The following is a 27415-nucleotide window of genomic DNA, read 5'->3' as shown; positions in this document are numbered from 1 at the left end:
GGTGCATTTGGGATACACATTAATGGGTTGGTTTTTGTTTTGTTTTGTTTTTCTGCAAGGCCCCTGCCCTTCTCAATGCACAGAAATGCAACGTTACAAAGCTAAGAGAAACAGCTCCACTGCCAAAAAAACAGGTTCAGGCAACCATGTCCTGTTTTTCAGGGACAACCTTCTACATTAGTCACAAAAACATCAGTTGTCACTGCAGCATACTCCCAACCCTGGCTTCGTGTTCCAGTTTCCCTACACCGACACAGCTTTCTGGGCGCTGGAGCAGCTGTGTTCACAAAGCACCTCTGCGAGCTGGTGTGTTGGCAGCTCGTAGCCCAAGGAGACAGTTGTGCCTCCAGACCCTCTTAGGCTTCCTTCTGTGCCAAAAACGTGGCTCACAGCACACCCGGCAAAAGTCATATTCCCAGCTGCACATCCCATAAAACTGCCTGAATTGCAGCTGATGTTTGAGCACAATGCGTAAACAGGGCTGCAAAGACAGGTACCATCGGCATAAAGATGAGCGTAGCCAAATATTCCAACTTTGTAGCCCATGTGCCAGCCTGCCATCCCTTCCTCACTGCCCCTTTGCTAGCACAGTCACACAACCACCATCCGCTCTGCTCCTTAGCTCCCCAGACACACTCAAAATCGTGCTGAGAGGAGAGAGGCAACCCCAGGTCCAACCTCATCGGCATGTGTTCAGGGGATGAATTCTTTGGTGAAGTCAGGACTGTGCAGTGTCACTTTAGAGCACGTGTTTTACTGGGGTTCCTCAAAGGCACGCTGTACGTGATGAGACTTAGTGGTACTTAGTGCCCAGAGAAGTTGTGGCTGCCCCATCCCTGGAAGTGTTCAAGGTCAGGTTGGATGAGGCTTTGAGCAACCTGGTGTAGTGGAAGGTGTCCCTGCCCATGGCAGGGGAGTTGGAACTAGATGGTCTTGAAGGTCCCTTCCAACCCAAATCATTCTGTGATTCTATGACTTACTTATTAGGTGGCCTTCAATTTCATGAGATGCATCAGAGGAAAATCTAGAAGCTTCTTACCTGTAACATGCAGCTAGCCTGAAAATTGGACTGTAAGTTCTTTATAGGCCTTCTAAGAAGAGGCTTGGTTTACCAACTGCAGTTTAGCTTGTCCACTCCCCAAAGAAAAACCTGCGCTTCTTGTCTTAGAATCATAGAATCTAAGTTGGAAGGGTTGGAAGGGACCCTAAAGATCATCTAGTTCCAAACCCCCTGCCATGGGCAGGGACACCTTCCACTACACCAGGTTGCTCAAAGCCTTATCCAACCTGGCCTTGAACACTTCCAGGGATGGGGCAGCCACAACTCCTCTGGGCAACCTGTGCCAGTGCCTCACCACCCTCATTGTAAAAAGTTTCTTCCTTAGATCTAATCAAAATCTCCCTTCTTTCAGTTTAAAGCCATTGCCCCTTGTCCTACCACTACATGTCCTTGTAAAAAGCCTCTTGTAAGAAGTCCCTTCACTCTGAACTCCCCATCCCTGGCAGGATTAACAGCTAATCTGGCTTCTTCAAGAGCCTAGAGTATCTCTGATGAGAGTTAATCTATGACACAATACTGAGCTGGCTGCAGCAGCTTGCTCAGTACGCATTAAAAAGCAGGTGGTGTACTGTGCACCCCAGCAATTGTCGAGCTGTTTAGCCAGGGCTCCACTTTTCTTCTGCAATAGTCGTTATCTTTGGACTGGCTGCCCAAAATAACATTCCAGAGATTGCTCCAGCTTGTTTTCATATATCCTGGGATGAAATTCATCAAGCTCAGCTGATCTGAAAACATTCAACCAGCAAGAGATGTGAGATGAGGTTAACAAGCAATCAAGCTTTAAATATATATGAGGAAAATGCTGGTTCACCACCCAGAGAGGAAAAGCTTTGGACACAACACTAAAAAAAATCTCTAATATCTTTCTCCTAGGAAAAATAAAAAAGCAATATAGGAGCAGGTGGCAGGCATAATAAATACCAGTGCGAAGGAGATTTGGGGGAAGGACTGGGCAAAGATCAAGTTTTATGAGTATATACAGTGTTTTCAAGCTGGTTGTGTTTGATTAACTTCACACCAAGTTGGTCAGAGATCTCCAGCTGTTTCGAAGCAATGATCTTGCACAGTTTGTAGAGAGCAGGGGAGCCTGGCAGAGTGCAAATGGCAAAAAAAAAGCAGAACTGCCTGGGTTACTACAGCCAGAGGGTACCCAGGAATGGTTCTATGTTTGAATGAAAGGATATATTGAGTGGGGATCCAAGAAATTTGTGCTTTTTGAGATGTATAAAGAAGACATACATTAATTTCACAGGGCAGGAAAGACAAACGGCGTTGTCCAATGGCGAGACAATTTCAAGACTGATCCAAATCCTGCTGAAACTAATGGAAACACTTTCCCTGATTTCAGTACAAGTTGGGTCAAGTCCTTGGCTTAAAAAAAATGTGATGCATTTAAGAAAGATTAACAATACATAATGATCATATATTAACTAAGGGCATTGGAATCATTTCCGTTAGCTGTGTTAATCTCTGCTTAACCCTCTGGAATGGCATTCCAGAGGTTTGTGCAAACCATACTCAAACAAGTCCTTCAGAAGCAGACTCGCTTTATTAATGTTTTTGACCACGTCTCTGTAGCAGTATGCCTTTGTGGTTCAACAGAGCCTGGTGCACTCAGAGGTTTAAGGATGCATTTTGCAAAGAAAGAGCTTAATCACATTAATCCATGTGACAACGATGGCATGGTCAAGGAGCTCAGTTGAGAATAAAAAGAATTTAACTGAATCAATCTCAAGCTCAGACAGGAAAGTACCTTTTATTGTCAATGATTGTATTGGCAATAAACAGTGCGGTGATTGATGCTATGGAAGAAAGGCTTTAAATGGTAGTAACAGAAAAATAGTCTAGAATGTAGGCCAAACTATAGGACATTCAAAATGGAAAAATTCAAGAGGATAGCTCTGGGTGGAAAAGATAATGGGAAACAGATCCTCCTATGGAGAGGGACACATAGAAAGATTGCAAGAGGAGAAGGGCAGGAGGCTAAGTGCAAATTTGCAATGATTTACAACAAGGAGGCCAATACTGCGCTCCTCCTTTCCCTCTAGCTTGCCCTTAACCCACAACCTGCAAAGCACTGATATCATCCAACCTTCCACATTTGTCACCTGCACTTTGCACAGTGACACCCTGTCCTCAGTTAACATAACCACTCTGACTGCATCATATCGGCAGTGTTCCCTGCTACTGCATCAGTCTTCTCATGGTTGTCCCCAGACCCGTGGAAGGCTCTGTGACCCTGACACAGATATTTGTCCAGGTGGCTTCGAGGATCTCTGCAGTACCAATGCTACAGCATCAATAAACCCCAGAGCGTGGCATTGCCATGGTACCAATAAACCCAAACACATGCAGCACTTTCTGCCTCTCCTGAGCACGAGCAGCTCTGTGTGCCCTGCACTGTATGAGACCAACACCCTTACCCCTGCCAGGGTGTGCTAGAAACATCCCTGTGCAAAGAACACAACGTTTGCGTACCCCTACGATCCCCCTTACGCCAGGCAGTGAATAACTAATTCTGCATTCCTCACTGCCCGTGATCACAGAATCATAGAATGGTTTGGGTTGGAAGGGACCTCAAAGATCATCTAGTTCTAACCCCCCTGCCATGGGCAGGGACACCTTCCACTACACCAGGTTGCTCAAAGCCTCATCCAACCTGGCCTTGGACACTTCCAGGGATGGGCAGCCACAATGTCTCTAGGCAGCCTGTGCCAGTGCCTCACCACCCTCACAGGGAAGAATTTCTTCCTTAGATCTCATCGAAATCTCCCCTCTTTCAGTTTAAAGCCATTGCCCCTTGTCCTGTCACTACATGCCCTTGTCAAAAGTCCCTCTCCAGCTTTCTTGTGGCCCCTTTAGGTCCAGGAAGGCTGCTGGAAGGTCTCCCCGGAGCCTTCTCTTCTTCAGGCTGAACAACCCCAACTCTCTCAGCCTGTCATCATCTTCACGGCCCTCCTTTGGACCTGCTCTAATACGTCCATGTCCTTTTGATGTTGGAGGCCTCAGAGCTGGATGCAGTACTGCAGGTGGGACCTCCCTTGACCTGCTGGCCACGCTGCTTTGGATGCAGCCCAGGACACGGTTGGCTTTCTGGGCTGCCAGCGCATGTTACCAGCTCATGTTGAGCTTCTCCTCAACCAACACTCCCAAGTCCTTTTCCTCAGGGATGCTTTTGATCCATTCTCTGCCAAGCCTATATTTGTGGTTATGATGCCTACCAAGGCATCGGTATGTGCATATACCATCCCAGAGGAGATACTCTCCAATGACCATCGAACCCAAAATCCCTTGTGCTCCTCCACACCATTGCCCCTGACCAATCCCCTTGCAATGCTGCTTTAATTTTCATACTCATTCTCTTCATAACCATGGCTCAAAGCTGCGTCAGAGTAGGTTTAGACTAGATAATTAGGAAACATTTCTTTACCAATAAGGTGGGCAAACATTGAAACAAGTTTCCTGGAGAGGCGGTTGATGCCCCAAGCCTGTCAGTGTTTAAAAGGCATTTGGACAATGCCCTTAACATGCTTTAACTTTTGGTCAGTCCAGAAGTGGTCAGGCAGTTAGACCAGATGATTGTAGTAGGTCCCTTCCAACTGGAACTATCCCATCCTATGCTATTCTATTGCCTTTACCCCACAGGGTCACTCAGTTCCAAAGGACCAGTATCCTCTTTGGTTTCCAATGAGCCCAGCAATCTCCCCTTCCTGGTGATGTCAATACCTGACCGCTCTCTTCTGTGAGTTGTTACAGCTGTTCTCCAGAATCTGCTTTGAGCCCAGATGCACTGACTCCTACTTCTGCTCCACATCAGCCTCCTTGTGTCCTGCAGGGCCAACGTCCTCCCAGGAGCTGTCACAGCACTGCACAGTCCCAATGACATTACACCCAGGGGAACTGATCAGTATCAGTCTCTAACACCTTTTCTCCCCCAAGTAAGAAAACAGCAAGGTCTCTTATCTCTGGAGAATAAAGCATTTGCCTTTCTATCCCAAAGCAGTTGGATGATCTGTGATGTTCTTATCTCGAAGACCTCCAGAACTTCCCTAGTCCTGCAGCACTTACAGTTACACTGTTCAGTGTCCCCATGTCCTATGATGCCCTGATGGCTTTTTTTGCCTCACTATAAAAGTCAGTAGCAGACCCCAGCTGCTCAGTACTTGTGTCAATAGATATTAGTGCCAGTGCTTTTTCCACCCATTTATCCTCTTAGCATGATGTCTCTATGCCCTGTCCCTTTGAGCATTTATATTTCTAAGTACACTCACACACCGAAATCTCTCTTGGGACCCAAAGGCAACACTAGTCCGCTCTGGCCCCAGGCCCGGCAGTGCTGGCAGATGGGCAGACCTCAGGCCCTTTGTGCCTCAGTGTCGCCCACTGCAGCATTTAGACCTTCTCCACCGGGTGCATTGGAGATCCCCTTCCTCACAGCCTGGGCCGTGCTTGGTGCACACTGGAGTCTGCCATCGTCCCCTCTGATTCCCTCCCCGCACCCTACTGAACCTGTCATCCCCTCCACATACCATATGGAGTTTGTACCCCCCTCTCTTTCCACTGTCCTTCTGTGTCACCGCATTTGCATCGCCCTCCCCGTGCCACGCTGCGTTTGTCCCCACAATGTCCCACAGCATTTGTCCCCTCATGCCCCACCTCAGTTGTACCCGCTCCCCGCTCACCCCTTGCCCACTCCCGTGCCCCACGCTCTCCCAGAGGATTCGCCCACTCCCGTGGCCCCTCAGACCTCGGTCACCCCGGAGCTCGGGGCACCCGCAGCCCCCACCGCCGGGCCGGGCCGCCCCTCACCTGCCTCCTCCCCGCCCGCGGGCGGCGCGGCCTATTCCTCCCGCAAGGCCGCTTCCCGTCGCTATGGCAACCCCTTCCCGCGCGCCCCTCCGGGAGGCCGCCAGCCAATCAGATCCTACCAGCGGGGGGCAGGCAGGCAGAACGGGCGGAGGTTTCGATCTACCTAGCAACCTGCCTGGCCCGCTCTGATTGGCTCGCTGACTTCGGGAGGGAGAGGGGCGGGGCGCGGCAGGGCGTGACGGCGCGAGGAGGCGGGGCGCGCGCTGCGGCGGGGTCGGGCGCGAGGAGGCGCGGCCGCTGCCTCCGCCGCCGCCGCCACCGCCACCTGAGGGGAGAAGCGGGGCCGCAGCGGCAGGACCTCGCACTGAGGTAATGGCGGGGAGCCGGGCCCCGGGAGGCGCGCGGCATGTGAAGATGGGCAGGGGGTTTCCCTCAGGGATGTCGTTCTTTCAGCCCCACAGTGGTCGCCTCGCTCGCCAGGGGCAGAGACACCCTCTCCCGGAGACGGCGCTGTGGGGGGCGGCCATGAAGCGTCCTCTGGGCGGAGGAGCGAGCGGAGCGGAGGGTTAAATACCCCGCTGCGATGTGGCGGGCGACCGGAGGACGAGGGATGCTAGTCTTGTCCTCTGCGAAACGACATGGAGGTGCTGCATCCACCCCCTCTCCCTCAGCAGCGCCTCGGGGCCGGGAGATGCTGGTCCTGTGCGTTCCCGCTCCCCCTGTCCCTGGGGAGGCAGCAGAAGGGGATGCTCGTCCAGTGCATTTCCCTTCCCTTTCCATTAGGGACTCAAGGGGAGAAGGGATGCGAGTCCCAGAAACTCTCCCCCCCCTTCCCCTCGCGGTGCCCGGAGGTGAGGGATGTTAGTCCTTGTGCTCCCTTCCCCCTTCTCTCCTTGCTGTGTGTGCATCCAGAAGGAAAAGGGACGCACTGCCCCTCTTTCTCCCGGCAGTGCACTGGGGACCCGAGGAGGAGGGGATGCCATTCCACCCTCCACCCACCTCCTCTCCTTTTCTTCTACAGCGCATTGGGGACCCAAGGGGTTGCGAGCCCCGCACTTCATTCTCTTTACAGTGTGGTAGCAGTGACCCAGTCAGAAAGGGACGCTAGTCCATGCACGCACATCCCTCACCCTTTTCCCTGTGCAGTGCAGCAGTGACCCAAGGGGATGCTGTCTCTATCCACACACGCTTTCCTTTTCCTTTTGCAATGAATTCAGTGGAGACTTAAGGGAAAGGAGTGCGAGTCTTACATGCTTGTATCCATCTTTTCCCTTTGCAATGCAGCAGGAATCCAAGAGAATGCTAGTCCCTCGTGTGCACTTGTTCCTTTTGCCTTTAAAACAGAGCGAGGATTCGAGGGGAAAGGGGACGCTAGTTCAGTCTGCACCCTACCTCCTCTTCCAATCCAAGGGATGATAGTGAGCTCCCTCTCCAGTTCCTTTAGCTTGCCAAGTGATGTGAACTCTAATGGAGGGAGATGCTAGACCTGTCCCTCCATATACATGGAGAATCTCACCAGAAAGGGTTTCTGCCTTTCCATCCTTCCTGCGGGGAGTGGTGCAGGGACAGTTGTTGTGTCACTGTGCAGAGGGAGAGGGGAAGAGGAGATAACCTGCATGCATCTTCATTCTGCCCTGTAGTACAGTGAGGAGGAGCATGGAAGAGTAGGAGAGTGTAGCATGTGCTGTCTTTCCTCTATGGCCTCCTAATTGAAATAGAGGACGTGGGGGATTGTAGTGTGGTTCTCCCTTAATACCCAACAGAAGTGGAACAGGGGAGTGCAGCACTGGAGTTTCTTTCCCACTGACTAATTAAAATGGAGTTGGGAGAATAATATATTCTCCTTTTGTGCCTTCATGTGGGTGGGAATGGGTTGGGGAAATACTGCCAATGCTTGTATGCAATGAATGAGTTCCTTTCCTTTCTGCGTGATCAGAATTGGGTGGGAAATGACTAAGGTGACATTCTCCTCTTGCCTTTTCACTTGAGCAGGAGGAGTCTAGTTTGTTTTATCACCTCATTTATCTGGAACAGATAACCATGAATTAATCCACCTACATACTTTCTTTATAAAGTCTGATGAGTTTTCTCATTACCCTCCCCCCCTCTTATTGCCCCCTTAGTAACTTCAAAATTTATTTGAAAATAAAAGAATTCAGTTGTGGGAGTCAAGCCTTTCATTTCATGTTTTTCATTCTTTATAATAGTCTGTGCGTGTCTTAATTTATCCTTTACGGCAGAAATTGGATGGGCTTCTTATGATTGTAAATAATGTATAAATCCATAACCTCACCAACAGACTAGCTGTTTCCTACCCCTTTTGCCCACAGTTTTTTTTGCAGTGCCTTGGGGTATATGGGTAGGTATCCCCTCCTCCTCTTTTATCCCTAGTGTCATCGAAAGTGTTTTGTTTTGGTTTTATATACATATAAAAATAACCACAAAATTTCATATGTAGAGGCTTAACAAAGAGTATGCAGAACTGGATCTGTGGTAAGAAACTATCTCGACATTAAAGATTGCTTATTACAGCATTCATCTGTCTACACCAATTAATAGGTCATCTATATGCTCGTTTGCGAAACTTTTGTCTCCTTTCGCAATTATATGGTTGTCTTTTTTCTAAAGTTCACCTAGATTTTTTTTTTTTTTCCATGAAAGGGCACTGCATGTCTAGGCTATATAATTTGATGTTCTTTTCTGGCTCTAGTAAATATAATCTTCATTTCCTTTGTGACAGAATATAGTAAGAAGATCTTGAGCATAAATGAAAAAGTCCTGAAAGGACATGATGAAATTTTTTTGGCTTTTTGTGCCTTATTGAGTCTAGGTTTTTGCATGTTTTTTTCAGTTTGAGGTTGTGGGGATGGGCGGATTTGTTTAGAGTCTCTGCTTTGAATGTCATTAATATGATTTGTGTGAAGTGTTCTTGGAGTTTTCCCAAGACTCTAGTTCCTGACCTGGATTTGCCCAATGTTTGTGCTTCAGACTTTAACAGAAGAAGCAAATTGACTTCACTGAAGTTATTGAATAGAGTCTTTTGGAGTTGGTGACCAAAACGTTTGGGAAGAAGGAAAAAACTTACTTGAAGCCCATGTTCTGGAGATGACAACAAACTGAAAAGGCTTCTTTTCCCGATTTTGGGGAGCTATTATTAAAATGTTAAAATTAGTGGACTAGATTCAAAGGGGATTAGGCAACTTGTACAAAACTAAGTAGAAATTGGTTTGTCTGTCAATAACTGGTCAGATTGTGAGAATGTGCAGAAGCCTTTAAGGTTAAGTAATGCTGTCTGGAAGATGGGATAGTTCTGGTCTTTGGTTTGGTTTTTTTTTGAGGGGTGAGAAATTCTTAAAAAATAAGGCTGAGAAATGGCTTCCTCTGATCAGGAGGACATAGCTTTTCAAGGCCCTATGAACTTGAAATCGGACTACAATCAGGTGTGGTTAGATGTAGCATGTCTTAAATATTGTAGCTACTTTTGATCTTTTGAATTCAGTGAGTTGACTGCGCTTCACAGCCATGCTTGTTTGCTGCAGAATATAAGCAAGACGCTGTGATTTGAGCTGTGTTGGTTGGTTCCACCCTCTAACTTAAGATGTGGATAGTTCTCTTTTCTGCCTTTTTTTTTGTCATGTTTTATTTTTCCTAGGTTTGGAACAGTTTTACTATTTATATTCTTTATGTACTTCATTGCTGCTTCAGACATGGATTCCTTTTAAATAGCTGGGAGGGAGTAAGCAGCCTGTGAAAACCAGTTGTCAATGAACTTAATTTAACATCGTTATGTTTAACATCTTAGTCTTTTTCCTATTTGCATGTTTGCTTCTTCCAGCCTGTCTTGAACAGCTACAGCCAAAAGCCTCACATGATCTTAAAGAGAAGCACAAAATTGTTTAGGTTGGAAGGAACTTCTCAAGATTATTTAGTCCAGCCTGCAAAGTATATGTGGGTTTAAAGAGGTATATGGTATTTAATGTTTCTGACCATAAGATGGGCCTATGTAAACAAAAATGTGCATACATAACTCTCTTGATTGACTGATACCAGCAGAAGTCTGCTAATTAACTCTTTCGTATATCTCACTAAGTTTGCCTTAGGGAGAAAGGAAACACTTTTTACCTCTCAGACGTGTAGAATTTATTTCCCTTCCTGAATATCTAAGGAAAAACATTACTCTCTCAAGATTAGAAATCTGTTCAGATTTGTGATTGCCTACTCTTGGGAATATTGATGGAGTACTTGGGATTTTCTGGTTCAAACAGAATTTCTAAATTTCTGTTACCTTTTTTAATTGTGATTTTTTTTTTTTTAAAGCTGTTGGTTAGAGACTGAATTTTGCAAATGTCATTGCTGTAACTCGAAATTGTTGTAAGAAAAAAGGCCTCTCTGTACTCTTACAACTCTGTCAGCTTTTTCTGTGCCTTAGCGTCCAATTCCAGAGTTTGTTTCTCCAGTCGATGAGCACGATATACTGAGTCCCTGCTCGGCTTGTTCCAGTCCAGCCCCTTAGTGCTGAGAAAATGCACGTCCAGCCCTGGGGAATGGCTGCTGTTTAAATTTGCTCTATAGGTAAAGCGGAACTTGCAGAACAACCATATGTAGGTACCTTTGCAATTTCCGTCTTCTAGAGTGTCTGGAGAAAGGGGTGGTTGAAGGACACTGTCTTCTGGCTTATCCTTAGCTGTTATGACAGTTTCTGGAGAGGAAGATATGAGATACGCGTGCAAGTAAAATGGGTTAGAGACAACAAAAAAGCTGTTTACAACTGGTCCAAAATTACATATTTGAGCACAGGTAGCACCATGACTGTAGCTTGTTGGGCAAAGCACTAGTCTTCAGTCCTGCAAGTTGGGACTTGTGTGTTTGGTGGTGGTGACTGTTTTGTTTTTGTTTTATAATTATTCAGCAGAAGTTACGAGGCCATGCAACTAAAGAGATGCTATCGCTGTGAATGTACCAGTGGAGATGCTGAGTCATAAATAGCTTGGTTTCAGTGTGGTCAACAATGATAATGCTCACATGGTTAAATTTCAAGTGTAGGGTTTTCTAAAAATATTTACTTCATAGTAAATGCATTCCCCTTTTTCACCATCCTGAGTTTTACAGCGTACCAACTTTTTTCCACCAGAAATAGTCTGAAACCAGGATTAAAACTTGTCAGGGGAACCTTTAGTCATGCACATGAGAACTTGAAGCAATTTGTCTGTCAGGCTATTTAGAGCTAAAATATTTTAATCAATTACAAGGCGTTTCACTGGATTCTGTTTGTTGTGTTTTTTCTTCTAGGTTACCTAACAAAAGAAGAACGTAACTTGACTGCTCTTCTGTCACGATGGGGTCAATTGTGTGGGAATGTGGTTAAACATTGTAATACCTCAACCTAATACATGGTATATAGTACTGAGACAAGAAAAGGCAAGGTTTCTCACACACCTGTCTCAAATACATCATCTTCTGGACTGAGCTAAGAATGTTGTATACAAAGAGTATTCCAGTTCTGAAGAACCTTAAACAAGGACTGAAAATATCACCGTTGAAGTGAAATCTGAAGGTACATGAGGAGTTCAAAGAGCTTTCTGACTGGCCTCAATAACTGGCCTCATTCCCAGTGTGGAAGGATGGCTATTAGCTGGATGTTCTGTTACCTTTGGCTTTTGGATGTTTTGGTGGGGCACACGAGAGGGCACAGTTTATTTTCTTGTGAGCCCATCATCTTGCGGATGTGCCAGGATCTGCCTTACAATACCACCTTTATGCCTAATCTTCTGAATCATTATGACCAGCAAACAGCAGCATTAGCAATGGAGGTAAGAATAGTTTTTTCACGAGTATTTGGTGAAATATTTCACTAATATTTGATTTTGGCCTTTAGTTGACAAATAATTGGTAATAGAATCCAGAAAGATATTTATATTAGAAATAAAAGTGAAAAAAAATTAAATATGAAAACAAATACCATTTGCAAAAGATGTATTGTAATATATACTGAAATATTCTATTACTGCAAAATTTGCCTTATTTTGTATAGCTGAATGTGAAATACTCTGGATGTGGTTGTGCTTTAGTCTGTTACTTTAAATATTTAGACAGATCAAGAACGCATATTTTGAATAGTTTGTCACTTAACTAAATGCCAGAAGAACAGCGTACTGAAAAATGAATAGAAGATTTTTAGTTCTGAAGATTACGTTCTTTGGTGGCTTTGTAGTACTTGACCTTGTCTTCCTTGCCTAAAACTTGGTGTAAAGAAAACGAGAATAGTAAGACATATCGTGAAAATACGCTTTCCACTGATGTTTAACTTTTTTTTTGGAGAACTTTCCTGATGGGGCTTCAACTACATACTGAGTCTCTTTTTGTCTATAGTGTAGTTTATACAAGACTTTCAAGTTCATTTCAGTCTATCCTGTGACCCTGCCTAAGGAGTACTTGCTATGCTGGTTTATGACTAAAACTGATGGAAATTCAGAATATTTGGCAATTCTTGCTGTCAGCCTATTCAAGGTTTTGTGAGAGATTTGTGCAGGTTAGGTTTATTTGTATTTTTGAAGTGCTTGGGAATCTTCACAGGTAGATACACTGTGCTGTACCCTGAGAACAGAAGGAATAATGATATGTTTTCATCTTTGAATGCTCTTCCTGATGATATAGAAACTTAATTTAATTGTTCTTGTTAAATAACATAAAGCCAAGGCTTTAGATAGACTTTCTATCGAAGAGTTGTGAACCAGACTTGACAGACTTTTTACTGTAAGAAGAAAATGGAGATTCTTACCCTTAATTTTGCTTTGAAAGAACTATGGACTTGCACTTCAACGGCTCACTTGGATGTGGCCACAGATTCCAATTATACTAACTACATGGTAACAGGAATGAATTTTATTTTAGAATTGTTCTGGTACGTTCTGAGAACCTTTGAAGATCTAACTGTAAGGAGAAAAAATGAAGCCTAAGCAAGTTTAATAGGATAACAGTGTGAACAACTCGATGTTGTTTGATGATTGTTCAGCCTGGAGAAGAGAAGGCTCTGGGGAGACCTTCCAGCAGCCTTCCAGTAGCTAAAGGAGCTACAAGAAAGCTGGAGAGGGACTTTGGACAAGGACGTGTAGTGACAGGACAAGGGGCAATGGCTTTAAACTGAAAGAGGGGAGATTTCGATGAGATCTGAGGAAGAAATTTTTGACATTAAGGGTGGTGAGGCACTGGACCAGTTTGCCCAGAGAAGTTGTGGATGCCCATCCCTGGAAGTGTTCAAGGCCAGGTTGGATGAGGCTTTGAGCAACCTGGTGTAGTGGAAGGTGTCCCTGCCCATGGCAGGGGGGTTGGAACTAGATGATCTTGAAGATCCCTTCCAACCCAAACTGTTCCATGATTCTATGTATACAAACTGTTTATTTCCCTTTAAAAGGTCGAACTTAGGATTTTAAAGGAATCAATGAAACCAACTGGATTGAAGACTTCAGGGACTTGACTTGTGGAGGTGTGGAGATCATGGGTTTTGGTTTTGTTGGGTGGTTGGAGTAGTAGATGGTCACCTCTTGGAGTGGAAGTAGGTTATCAGTGGAAGTCTTTTGGGATCTGTGCAGTTCAGTACTTTCTTAAATGATCTAGAAGAGGAGACTAGCAGTAGGATGGGAAAGCCTAAACCATGACAGAGTGACTTAAAGCAAAGGTCAAATCAGAATGAAGAATTTTAAAGATTTTGGGATTATGTTTGAGATAACATTGAGCCATAAAATTGGTGAGTAAGTTCAAAGTGATAAAAATTTATGTGTTGCGGGACTAATATTCTTCACATCAGTGGTGGTGGTCACCTCATTTCATTGGACTTAGAATGTTTTTTGTCTGTTGAAATATAAGTTGAAAGCTTGACTGAGCAGTAATAAAGCCAAAAAACAAATCAGACATGGAATAATTAGAAATGGAATATCAAAACCAGATATTACAATGGTGTTACATAGTCCTGTGACTCACAAATAGCTGGACTGTTGTGTGAAGTTCTGAGCTATCTCAAAAGATGTGTTTGAACTGAAAGAGGTCCGGAGAAGAACAGGAAAAATGACCACAGGCTTATGGAACACATCCCCTATGAGGAGTGTTATAAAGCACCCATATGAGGGTGCTTTAGACTACTTTTAAAATAGATAAAAATAAGCACTAACAACTGCCATCATCAGTGGCATGCAAAGGGTTGTAGGGATTGACTGTAGTGCACTGCCTCTTCCAGTGCAGGACCTGGGCTCCATCAAATGAGGTTGCTAGAAACCAAGTCAGAACAGAGAGGAAGAGCTGGCAACTAGCTGTGAAACTCGTAGACCGTATTGTGGATGCAAAAAGCTTGAGGAGACTGGACCAGAACTTGAAAAAGAATGCCAGTGAGGGTGGCTGGGTAGGAAAAAAAAAAAACAACCCTTCCTGCCCTTCCCCTCAGCAGAAGGTTGGCACAGGCTGGAAGAGCGTTAAGGGAATGTAAGAAATGTCCTGCTAAGGGTTCACTTTGCCAAGTGTTCTGTATTTGCTAACGGCAAGAGGACATACTGTTTAGGGAAAGGATGCAAGTCTGGCCTCTCGTCCGTGGGCTGTTTCTCTGGTGGCTTCCCCAGTATCCGCAGGCCCTGAATTATGGATGTTAGAGGGTACCTCCCTGCCTCTTCTCTTTAGTATCATTTAATGGATCTACTATCAATGAATTTCTCTAAATTATTTTATGAAAACAATACTGTCAACCAGTTCAATAGCCACCACGTAAAGAAGTACTTATTCTCCAACCTGTTTTAAACCAGTTTCCTGCTAGTTGCATTTAATATCCTTTTCTTCCGATGTTGTGCAATATTGTGCTGCAGTTAAATCCTCTGTTACACTTGTGATTTTGGAAACCTCAGTTTCATCTGCCAGGCTTTTCCTCTCCAAATTGAAGTGTTCCAGCTGTTTGGGCTTCTTGCAATACAGGTGCTTCATTCCTGTAATAGTAATTTTAGGTACCTTTCTCTGTCCCTTTTGCTAGCCTGGTCCTTGCTGAGGTGTGGAAATGAGAATGGCATGCCACTCCAGGTGTGGGCACACTAGGGATTTATTTATGAATAAATCATGCTTTTTGCTGCTAATAGCTTCCTAGTAATGGCTAACATTATGTTCATTTTTCTGGCTTTTGTTGCATGTGAAACTAATGATTTCAGAGAACTGTCAAAAATACCACTTTCACTAACAGTCAGTTTATGGCCACTGTTGGAAGCAGAGCAAAATTATGTCGACTCAGTCTGAGCCAGAATTAACTGGTGTAATTGTTCTTATCTTCAGAAAATAGCTTTCTGCTGCAGAGAGAGAAACAGTTGAGAAGGGAATGTTACTTCTCTGCACTCTGTGGTATAAAGCTCAACTTAATAGCATAAATGAGCTTGCATGAAACACCGTGGTGCTGCAATTCATATACTAGCTCGATGCCAAAGCCATTCTCAAACTTAGCGTGGGTGCGTTGGTGTTGTGGGTGTATGTGTAGTGCTTCCTTCTGCCAATATAATTAGCATATAGGCCAGTAGTTTCAGTCTGGGGATGGACTATGGGCTACTTCTGAGTGCTTCATAAAAAACGGTGAAGGCTGGGCAGGGAAACAAGGCTATTATCAAGCTTAAATTCACTATGCAGGGGCCAGCACCTCCATTGCAGAGGTTTTTTTATGGGGTTGAACGGGAAAAACAGAATGAAAAGCCGCAGGTTTGCATTAAGTATATTTCCACTCCTTGCATTAGCCTAGATTGCCCCTTAAAGCTGTACTTAGCAAGAAGGAAGGTTTTATTATTTGGCTTTTTAGACATTTAATGTTGCAGTCAATGGATTGAGCACTCAAATTTTGAGCTGAATAAAGTCTATTAAAACTTACATTGTGACATTTCCTGCTAAACATCTCTCATTTCCAAGCCCTCCTGAATTGCTGTGAGCATAAAATAATATGGCAGCAGAATCAGTGGGATTCATCTTGTGTATTGGGGGGGAAGGCCTTCTACTGAAAAATTGTGAGAATTACTACTTTTTCACAACAGTTCCTAGTAAAACCCCTAAGAAAAATTCAGCTTGCTTGTACTGATTGCTTTGTTGAAGGAACTGTTGACAGACTTATTTCTTGAAAACTCAAAAAATCAGTAAGTTGCCTTTTTGAGACTTTATGCTAATATGATTCCTTCATAATTATAATAAAGGCTAGTAAGTCACATCATCAGATCAGTGTTGTCTTGCTACATTGCAGCAAGACTGGTATTAACCATCTTGATTAAACAAAGAAAAACAGAATATTGCATCAGGAGTCCCTCTGAGTGTATGCTGGTCCATACTGTAATCGGTTCGTATGCCTTTATTTACTCCTAGGAATGATAATTCCTTAAGCTTTCTGCTGTGTTACATCAGCAAGGCCTGCTTTAATCCGGGAAGACTGGCAGGAGAGCTTTCTGTGTTCAAGGGCCTGGAGCATTATTTTACCCTCAAATATCTGTAAAGGGGCTTATTCCTTTTGATAACAGAGGATGGACTACTGGTATTTGTCCTTTAACATATGCTTGGCTCTAGCGGAGACTAAAATGAAAGTCATTTTATGCCTGTTTCTTTCCAAAAGGAGTAATGCAGGTTAATATAGACTAATACACTAGTGATGGTGGTGTATGGAGATACGAGGTGACAGGTGTAAAGGGTATTATTTTTCGGAGCCCCCTGCCCAGGCTGAGCTGTCCGAGCCAGAGCGGAGCTGGGAGCTGTCCTGCGCTGCAGTACTGCGCCGTGGGGCTGCTGCGCCCGTTGCATCCAGGGCCTCCCGTTTCCTCTCTCTGTGAGGTCATTCCTCTTATCTGCTCCGTTCTGTCACTTGAAACATATTGTATGGTGTTTTTGAAATTTTCTATAATCTGCTAACAGGTTGTTTTATTAAAATAGCTATCTAGCATAGGCTGTCTCAGCTATGCTGTTAAAAACTTTCCTCTAAATATGTTTGTGATGATAGGGTGACATGGAGATGATGTTGCACTGTGCTGCTGACACAGTTCTGCCGTGTTACATAGATCATGTGCTGAATGAGGCAGTGACAATGGAGAAGTTAAATTACCCCTGTTCCCCTGAGGGATCTGACCTTGTTTACCCATCTCTTGGATTATTATTGCTACAATGTGAAGAATTATCTTTAGTCCCTTTTTCACTTAATATTCCTTTGGCCTTGAAGGATTTCCTTATGCGTAAGGCGAGCAAGCAGTGTTTTTATCTGTCTTAATACAGTTTCTGTAGACAAATATTTTTTTATCAGAGAGCATTTAACTGTTGGGAGCATGCCATTAATTCCTTTGTCACTCATGAAGAGAAGTGGTTTAATATTATGATTACCAGCCTTTGTGCAGTTAAATATGCTGCCAGCACTTCCGTCTCCTTACCCTGATTTTTATGGGACCTCACAAATGATACTAGAGATCAAAGAGACTTTAAAGGACAGGAACCAGACATAGTTGAGGGCTAAATGGGTCTTTCTGGGTGAATGCAGAGCAGAATCTTTTGGGATTATACTGAGGTCAAATGCTCCAGAAATGAGATGATACAGTCACCATATGGACAGAAGAGATAACATGCTCTTCCTCTGCACTCTCTCACAACTCCTATTCTCATTTTGCGTATCAAAAAAGAGCAGTAGTAGGGACTTAGGGATCCACCCTAGCCAGGTTGACTAGTGTGGAAGTGGGAGATGCAAGGGAGAAATACAGAAATAATGTTATCCTGCAGTCAATTTGGTTTTTGCAGTGTGAGGGAGGTGGCTGGAAGGGAAGAGGAGTAATGTTGACTCCTACACTCCATCAGCGTGGCAGGGTTCACCAGCTAGCAGTCGTTGGATTAATATAAATAAACTATCCAGTCATGGAGTTTTGAATATTTAGAAGCAGAGCTAGTGAATAGTTAATGGCCTTTGTCACAGAATATGCAACTACAGATGTGAAGACACCTGATTTTTCATACCTTATTTCAAATTTAGTGGTTTCTTGCTTGTACTGATTCTTGCAGAGGATGATGCTGTTGACCTGCCACAGAGCAGAGTGCGTGCTGCAAGGTTTACATATCCTTGCTAAACTGTGTATAGCACAGTTTCTTTTTTGTGGCAATATATTTTTTTCTTTTTCTCCTCCCAGCAGTGATCTTTGGAGTCTTAGTTCGTTTTTTTGGGTCTTTTTTAAGTGGAAAAGAACCTGAGTACACTTAAAAATGGCATCAGCAGAAGATATAATTCTATTTATTCCCATCGTGGTCTTAGCATGTGGGATAGGAGTTAGGTGTTTTTCCAATATAGGTAGGGCAAGTATTAAGTGGCTCATTTTAGTGCTTTTTCTCAAATAACTTTTCGATCAGGCATATGTTACTGTAGATTTCAGATAGTCAGGGTTTGGACTCCACATGGAATATTGTCTCTCAATTCTTGATTTGCATAAGAGCCAGGGAGGATTGTGCAAAATTCACTGATCTTGGTTTATGTGATTGATTCCTACCTTCCCTGGAGCTGGGAGGTAGTACTGCCCCATTCCTCTTCTATTTCTGAGTGATTTTTTTTGATACAAGTGGGAAGCATCTATCTTTGTTTTTATACTGAGGAGCAAGGATGGGGAGAATGCAGTGTGGAAGATCCCTAACTTCTTCCCTCATTAATTCCATCTTTATCCCTTTCTGCCCCCCCATCTTCATTTGCCTTGCTCATGCACTGTACCCTCCTAAATCTCAGCAGTTTTCCTTGGCTTTCTGTATTCTCCAGTTCCGCATCCAAAACCCATAGAAGACTATAAAGCTAATGGAAAAGTAGGTTTTAATCAGCTGATGTTTTGTAAGCATTCTAATCTTAGACACGCGTTTGCAGTAAGGATGAATTTTCTCTTTAGTATGTAAGATTATGATGCCAACGGAACTATAGATGATCATAAGAAAGTAAGCTGTGCACCAGCTGATTAAAGCCTTCTCTTTCATTAACTTTATATTCTTTTATTACAACTCTGAATATTTACCTTAGAAATAGCCACATAAAGATATAGATTTTTTTACTGTTAAACCAGAATGTCTCAAAGCTAGAATTGAAAAAATGATTCTGTGGAGTATAGGCAGAGCAAAAGAGTTCCCAATAATGTACTGCTTAGAAATTCTTGCTTTAGGAATACCTGAGGCTTGTCTGTTTGAAACGCATCAGCTTGTGGTTTCAATCTTGACCTTAAGAAGGCGTGAATGTTGTGCAAAGGTGGTAGAAATCCTGTGTGGATAAGAACAATTTGGGAAGAACTAGAGCTGTTATATCCTCAAGTATGTCCATACGAAAATTAGTATGATCTGACAATTGGTTAAAATGAGGCTTCTGAGGAAGCTGTTTCTTGGATGTAGCTTTAGATGGTCTCATATTAGGACCATCGATCTGATCCTTTTCACATTAAGGTCACAGAATCACAGAATGTTAGGGATTGGAAGGAACCTTAAAGGATCATCTAGTCCAATCCCCCTGCCGGAGCAGGACCACCTAGATCAGATCACACAAGAACATGTCCAGGCAGGTTTTGAACATCTCCAGAGAAGGAGACTACACAACCTCTCTGGGCAGCCTGTTCCAGTGTTCTGTTATCCTTACTGGGAAGAAGTTCTTCCTCATGTTTAAGCAGAACCTCCTATGTTCCAGCTATGTTAGGTCCAGTGAACTTCCAGATCATCTGAATGAATATTGAATATTAAAGGAATACTGAAGCATTTAGACTCTTTGGACAGGAAGAGCAGCCACATGAGATAATAATTTGTGTTCAGGTAAAGCATAGAGTTACGTGAATGTACCCATCTTGAAGTTGGTAGAGACTTAAATAAGGAAGAAAGGGAAAGAGGCTTATCTTTGGCTCTTTCAAAGCTGCTGACCCAAGCAGAGTAATGTCCAGTAACAGATGCACAAAAGATGGACTTTTTGGCTGCTGTTGCATGCAATGTTTTGTGTTTGGGAGGGTATTGTAATTCTGACAATGAAAGTGTTGAATGAGGAAAGTATTTGTCAGTGCAGAGGTACCCAGATCCAGAATAGCAAGCGGAATGGATTTGTGGGCCTAGATCATGCTTGAGCATGTGGTCCATCCTAGTACAACAATCAAAGGGAATATAAACCATAACTGGCATTTTAAGGTGGAATGGATGATTGCTTAATGTGAGCCATCTTGATGGCAAGTCTCTGATTTATTTTTTTTCCTCCAGGGGCCATATTATTGCATTTCAAGAAACCAGTTAAAGGTATTATAGTGCTGTGCTGTACAGAGCAGCATGAAAGAACAGAGCACTAAAAAAGATACTTCTTTCTAAAATGAATACAAAGAACACAGGGGTTAAAACTTCTGCATGTAGATCAGCAGTGCTCAAATAGTAGAGCTAGGTAGCAGGTGTTAGAAACCCTTACTTTCTTTTGCCTGGCTAACAGACATTCTCCAGAGAATAATTTCAGAAATACTGTTTTCTAGTCTTTTAAGTTTAACGAGAACAAGATGCCACATGAATATTTTCAAAATGCAGACTAGTAGTGAGAGAGAAAATGAAGAGAAGTGGGTTTGATTTTTTTTTTTGTTAAATCAATAGACTACTGCTTGTGCATTGAAGATGAACTCTGTCACCATGTTCATATTTTCTTGAATAAAAGATTAATTCTGAATGATAAGAGGAAATATGGAAATGAAGTTTAGCCTTAATAGTTTAGTGCAAGCATATGAAAAAAACATTAGTTTTATGTAATGATTCAGTTTTAAGATGTAGATCATTCACTTTATCAACATCTATTCACAGTGGGCTTGTTTTCAGGGTCATGAAGGCAGATGGCTCTGCGTTGGGGCTAATTCTGTAGCATCTGGTGGAAGCTTAAAGAGGAATTATTAGGAAAGGTGGAACACATGAATTTATTTTGAATAGTTAAATGACAATGTACTATATAGTCAGTTATAGCTTTACATCTGCAAGCGTAAACTCAGAAGCAAAAGAATGTTGTGCTGGTGCATTGAGGGAATATTGGTCTTACCATTTACCATTCCCCTCACCTACCACAAGCGTACAGACGTTCACTCCTATCTTTGTATGTTTTTTCTCTACCTTAATCAAAATCAGCCAGCTGATTCTCTTAGATCCAGCTTATCTGTAACAAAAAACATGTTTCTATTGTATGCTGTAGTATTTGTTACAGTCGCTAGATTTAGACTTGTATCTACTAGTATGTGTAACTTGGAGGATATAGTTCTGCTATACTAGTACTGAAATAGCTACCTTGTGTTCTGCACGTAAGCACATTAGATTCTGTCCCTACTAAGGCAGAGATCTTGTGTGTCCACTGTAGAATCAAGTCACCACTTCTGTTCAGTGCAAGTTACCGCCAAGACCTTTCTCTTCCATCTTCACACTCTTCTGATACTAAGATTATTTAGATATTTTAGTTATAACTTGTGAACTGACATAATAGATTGGAAGCACTTTAGTTTTCTGTCCTTTCAACTTGCCATTCTTTCAGAATGTGTTTTTTGTGCAAGAAGTTGGCAGTGATGTAAATAATGGTGGACTACTTCAAAGTTGTGTGGCTTGGCTAGGATCTACTTTTCATTTTGCTGGTCACTTGGAGTTGGTGGGGTTTTTTTCTCTTTCTTGCTTTCTCTAGCATGTGATGATGGTTCCAATTACAGGGTAGTAGGATTCAAAAAGAAAGCCACAACAGCCTGACAAGACAAGAGCATAAGTATGCAATAACAACTTAAGCACCACGGAGCAGCTGTCATAAATTTTACTGTTTGTCTTGCTGGTATGGCTGCAGTTTTCTTCTTTGTTTTGGGAGACTTTTGTGGTGATTTTAGAGAAAATTGGGATGGCTTTTATGGATTTGAATCAGTTTTGTATCAATGGGATGTTCCTGTGTGGCTGTGAAGCTATTGCGTTCTGGTATGAGAAGATACCAAAGTATCTTCTTTGATGATAGTATGGTATGAGAAGAATTCACCAAAGTATGGTATGAGAAGAATTCACCAAAGCATGTTTTTAACATTCAAAGGACAAATCTAAAATTCATGTGTGCCTCGTTTTTGCACTGCCGCTTTACTCCTCGTTTTGTATCCTGGTCATTAAGAGATGCAAATTCATGAGGGTTTTGAGACTTTCTGAAGGAAACTGAGCCTGTGTTTGTCCTACATCTATCACGGAACTGGTACCAGAGATAAGTAGACTCTGGGCTGCAAAATATCCTTAGTGGTTGAAGAACCCAGTGCTCTGGAACTGAGGTTGTGATTCAGTCTTGCAACACTTTGCAAAACAGTAACATTTTGATGAAATATGCTTTTAAAGAATATATTTGGTGTGAGGGACAGGCTAGTAAAAATGAATTGGGGAGGAGATGGATAAACATAAGAACCTAAGAACAGTGATACAAAGTCAGACCAGAGATCTTTTTAGCCTAGTACTGTCACCCGCTGATGACCCACCGTGGGTGATGACCCACCGTGGGTGCTGTATGGAGCAGGTGAGAACAGGTCAGGTACGTAACATACATCTACGCAGGCTGTTCTTCCATGTTCAGCAATTTATGGCTTGGAAATGATGTCTTGCATTAGTAACCTTTGATGTATTGTTTTACAAATTGATCAGTTTTCTTCCTGAACTCGTACATTCTTCTAGTATCCACACAAATCGGTGGCAAAGTTACATAAGCTAAAGGTGTTGTGTGAAGAATTTGTTGTGTTTTTTTTCCCCTCTTCAAATGAACCACCTGCTGCTTTTATGTTCCCTACTTTTTGTGCTGAAGATACAGTGAACAATTGGACTGTGTTTTTCCTTTATGTATCATTTGTGATTTTATAGAGCCATTTCATGCTTCGTCCTCCTGCTGTCTCTTTTACAAGGTACAAGAATGAAAGTATGCCATATTTATAATTTTATGTAGTGTATGAATGTGATACCGTGTCAATATACTGTATGTAAATCTGCTGTCAGATTGCTCTTGCGGTAACAATCTTTCATATTCTGCGGAACTGTTAATGTAAACTGGTTCTGTGTATTTGAAGCCATACCTCAAAAGCAATCTTCCTGAAGCTGTCTTGTGTCCAGTTATCTGTGAGGCATTTAGAAAACATCTTCAGAGCCCATCAAAGTCAATGGGAGCATTCAGCATCTTTTCAGGAGAACATTAAATAACTGTGTCGCAGAGAATCAGTTCTGCCCAGTTTCTCTGTAGTCTCGTATAAATTAATTTGATGCACTTATGCGAACTTAAAACTAGCACGAAGTTAGATACTTGGTCCTTAAAGTTTTATTTTAGTTTTTTTCATTTGTAAGACTTTTTTTAATTCACTGTAGGTTCTAGCGTTGCGTTTTTAACGCTGCCTTTGCCATTTCATTTCCCATTTTGTGAATTTGTCCATGGTGCTCCCTCCTCCTCCCTGCCCCTGTCCCGCAGAGTTAGTTCCTATGGTTACCCCCCCTTTGTGGGGTGACAAAAGTTGGCATCTTCATTCTCCCGAGCCAAATTCTGCCCTTTGACTCTCTCCCCTTTTCACACCCCTTGCTAAGCTTGGCCTCTTGCTCTGCTCGGAGGCTTGTCAGCGAGGGGGTTCCCATGGAAACCGGGAAAGAAATTTGAAAAGAGAAGAGGAGAGAACAGAAGCACAAAGGGCTGATTAATTTGAATTTGAACAAGGAAGGGAAGGCTCCTTGTAGTTCATCTTTGAGTGTTGTAGAAACCTGAAATTTATCTTTTAAAAGTTGCTTTCAATTTGTAAACTTGTTTATATTCCCTGTTTCTTGATTTATAGAACAAAAGTTGTCATGTTTGTGGCACTGAGCAAGGAGAAACATCTTTCTTTTTAAATTCAATGAGAGAATTCTGGTCAGCCATTCGTTTAGCTTTTTTCCCTTCACAGGTCCAAAAGCATCATTCATGTTTTTAATATTGTTCTCTGAAAAATTATACATGTATTACATTTTTCCCCTTCATAATGATTCAATCATACTGTCAATTATCTAACATCTGTGCGTCCTTTTTTGTGGAGGAGTGGCTGAATACATGCCGTTCAGAATCAGCAGACGCATTAGTTGAATCCCTGTTCATGAGTATTCCTCCTGGTTTCTTTTTGTACATTGTTAGCATTGTTGTCTGATCTGGGCAAGTGCAATATAGAAATGTAACTGCAGAGAAGAATATGGTAACAAAGTTTGGTCTTGGATTTCAGGTTTGATGCTTACTGTCAATAATAAAATTCAAGAAAACAAAAATGTGTATTATGTGATTTTAAGTGCCTTTTAGACACTTTATTTGCATATTTTACAAATGTGTTAAATAATTTAAGTTTGATACGAATTTCTTTAAGAACAGTGAAGTTACTTTGTCTTAGATTTTCCACAGTAGTTTTTCAGAATGACAAATAGTCTGTCTGGTTCTTACAGAAAAATAGTCTTTACCTTATGTAGAAGAAATATAATTTAAATGGTCTGATTTGAAAATTTGTCTTCCATCTGCACTTTTACAAAATCTTGTAGCTAAAATACTGAAAAATCTCAGACTCTGAAGAGTACACAGACATTTTCCTTAGTTGTGCTTTGCAACTACAGGAAAATTTTTCCTGTTATTCAGAATAACCTTACTTAAGTGGCATCACAAAAAGGCGACATAATTCTTCAGATCTGTTGGTTACTTTTTTCTTACACAACGGGAGGCAATTCCTTTTGTCTGGAAATAGTAAGCTTCCAGGCTTTTAAAAGTTAGGCTTTGGTTCCCCTCCCACTTCGTACTAGTTGCTATTAGTAGCCAGTGTCACGGAGGGGGACTCAAGAAAGGGGTGTTGAGTTGAAGCCAGGACTGTAAAAGTCTGCAGCTTGTGGTTCTCCTACAGTGGCAGCTGATTCCTCTGACATAACCTGTTGTACCCATCAGAGAGGAGCCAGTGTGATGGATTAAAGGACACGTTTTTCGTCTCTGGGTGTTAGTCCTTATCCGTAAAGTAAGTATGAGTGAGATCGGCAAAGGGCTATTGAGCGGAACTCATCGTGAAACATTAATGAATGCACGTATGTACACTCCTGTCCACTATCCTGTCCCTATCCTGCTGCTTTTGAGGTTTAAGAAACAAAGGGAGCTGGAAAGCCAGCTCTGCTGGATGAACTTCCTATGGTTCTTCAGCGCAGAAACGCCCTCTGACTGATCTTCTGTGGTCTGCCAGATGAGTCCTGCTGTGGCTAACCAAACGGGGCTTATCACAGCAGGCTTCCAGCTCTTTTCACCTTCCCTACCTTACCACACCTGGTCTTTGCTCAATTGCATTTTCCATCCTTTTAGACACAGACATATATAAAAGGGATTTCGCAGCGTTGGGCAATTACTCCAAGAGGCAATTGATAGGAACACACTTACCCCCTCTTGTCTCTTGCATCACCCTCAGATGCTTACATCTCGGAGCAATTTAATGCAGTCTTTCCTATTTATCTGACTGGCTCTTTTAAAGTTTTATTCCACTGATTCCATTCTTTGTTGATTCCCTCATTGCAAACACCCCTGCACCTGACACACGGAGTACATTTACAGTGCTTGTGAGTGTCATTGACTGTTTGAGATACGTTTTGAAGAGATACTTCTTCCACAGCATCCATAGATATTTGCTTCTCTTTATTCTGTTACTTTAACTGGAAAAGAATTTGGGTCCATCATCCTGAGCACTTGTATAATCTTTTTCTCTTCCCTTGATTCCTTCCATCCATGTCCCCTCTCTCTTCCACTGTCTTGTTAATCCTGTTATTATGTTAGGTCTTATCCTGCTTGGCTAGAGTGTTTCAAAGATATAAGGATACACAGTGGAAGCAATTTTTCCCAAAACTATGTTAGTGATACGGAAAAGACCTAAGCACAAACTTCTGTCCTCAACAGGGAGAAACTTCTGGACCTTTGACGGCAAAATATGATTTAATCTATTTTGAGAGAAGCAAGCATGCTTTTAGGGTGCCGCAGAAACAAATAAGCGGAGGCACTGTGGGAATTCCTGTCAAATATTTATCTGGTAAATTATTAACTGTAGGGAAGAAAAATCAACTTCAGGAGCTCGGTTTTGTTCTTAATCTCATTGTTTTGGTGAGGCTTTCAGAATTGGTCATTCAGATGCTTGTGAGACAGATAACAGCTTTCTGTCCAGTGGAAAAGTGTTGTACAATTGCAATTATTTTTTAAATTATCTTTCCCTATTCTCCCCTGTAGAGTTATCATCTGCGAGCCCATTAACTTGGCTCTAAATGGGAGGGGTAGTATCCCCTGATGAATCTTAAATTTTAATTTACAGCTGCTGTGTTTGGACACCTTTTTAAAAAAAATGGTTAATTATTAAAATTGAAGTCTCCAACTGATTATCTTAAAGCTTCAATTTTGAAGAGAAATTAATTTTCATTTAATGTGTTGGAGTAAATTGAGATTTTTCTCAGTCTTAACTTTTCTGTTCTTTATTATTGCCTGATTAAGTAGAGAGACTCAATTAGTGACTCTCTTGTAATTATGTAATTAGGTAAAAGAAATATGTATTGGTATGGATGATCTCTTTTAAAAGTTAAAAAAGCCATCCTAGTAGACAAAGTCAATGTCTGTTCAGAATGTAGAGACTCACTATAGAATAATAACAATGAAAGAAAAATCTCTTTCCAAAGACTGAAAACTTCCCCAAAAGCCACCTTGTTTTCCCATTGTTTGTGTCCAGCTGTACGTGCTGTACAGATAGCACACAGCAAGAATTTCATGCGTAGTAACAAAATATAGAAAGTTGAGCCCAAGATCCAACTAGCTGGGTCACCACTTATTTTTGTAATGGCTTTATTGTAGTTGCTCACAATAACAGCAGCAGTACAGGATGATTCTGCATGGAGCCCCTGGTAACACTGAGAGATACACTGTTGTGTTTTTGCTTAAGCTTACAGGTACATATACAGGTTTTTCTGAATAAAATCTGGATTATATCATCATCTGCCCAATTAACGCATGTGAAGAGTACTAAGTACTGCAGTGTCGCTTTTCTTGTGTTAGAAATTGGCTAAAATAACTGTGAACCCAGATATAATCCCTGAGAATTCCTGCAATCAAAATAGTCTGAAAACTGTAGTTGGTAAATGAGAGAGAAGAGAAACGGTAACAGCTGTAGTACAGTAACTCTTAAGATGAAGTGGAAGGTGCTGTTGAATTGAGATTTGGAGATAGTGCAGCTTGATTTCAACTGGATCCTACCCTTGTAAATGCATATACAGGACAGCAGGGCTATGGAGTTCGTAAAGTGTAGGCATTCAGGAAAACCATCCTACATTATTTATGCATGTGAAACAACCTGCGAATTTTTAGAATTAACTATACAAAAAAAAACCGCCTATACTAGGCTGAAAGTGTAGCCTTCCTGGAAATAAAGCGTGAGAGAAAGAAAATAAATAGTTGTCAAGCCAGCAGACAGTATGTTTTAAATATTGCCATGTGAAATATCCTTAATTTTGAGGCCTGAAGATGTGAATCTCCCCTCCCGGCCAACTGTTGACATGCGTGTG

At 42.3% G+C, this 27415-nt stretch overlaps 1 protein-coding gene across 2 annotated transcripts in view; it reads left to right on the top strand.

The window, feature by feature from the left end:
• Positions 1–11490: 11490 nt before the first annotated feature.
• FZD3 (frizzled class receptor 3) overlaps positions 11491–27415 on the top strand; it is a 56103-nt gene continuing 40178 nt past the window's right edge. For both annotated transcript variants that reach the window (XM_086624344.1, XM_086624337.1), the window contains exon 1: positions 11491–11679. In XM_086624344.1, the coding sequence (XP_086480470.1) occupies positions 11491–11679 (189 nt within the window). The remainder of the gene's footprint in view (positions 11680–27415) is intronic.

This window comes from Tauraco erythrolophus, chromosome 2, assembly GCF_009769465.1.
Source record: "Tauraco erythrolophus isolate bTauEry1 chromosome 2, bTauEry1.pri, whole genome shotgun sequence".
Classification (NCBI taxonomy): Eukaryota; Metazoa; Chordata; class Aves; order Musophagiformes; family Musophagidae; genus Tauraco; species Tauraco erythrolophus.
This window is presented reverse-complemented; position numbering and strand designations above follow the sequence as displayed.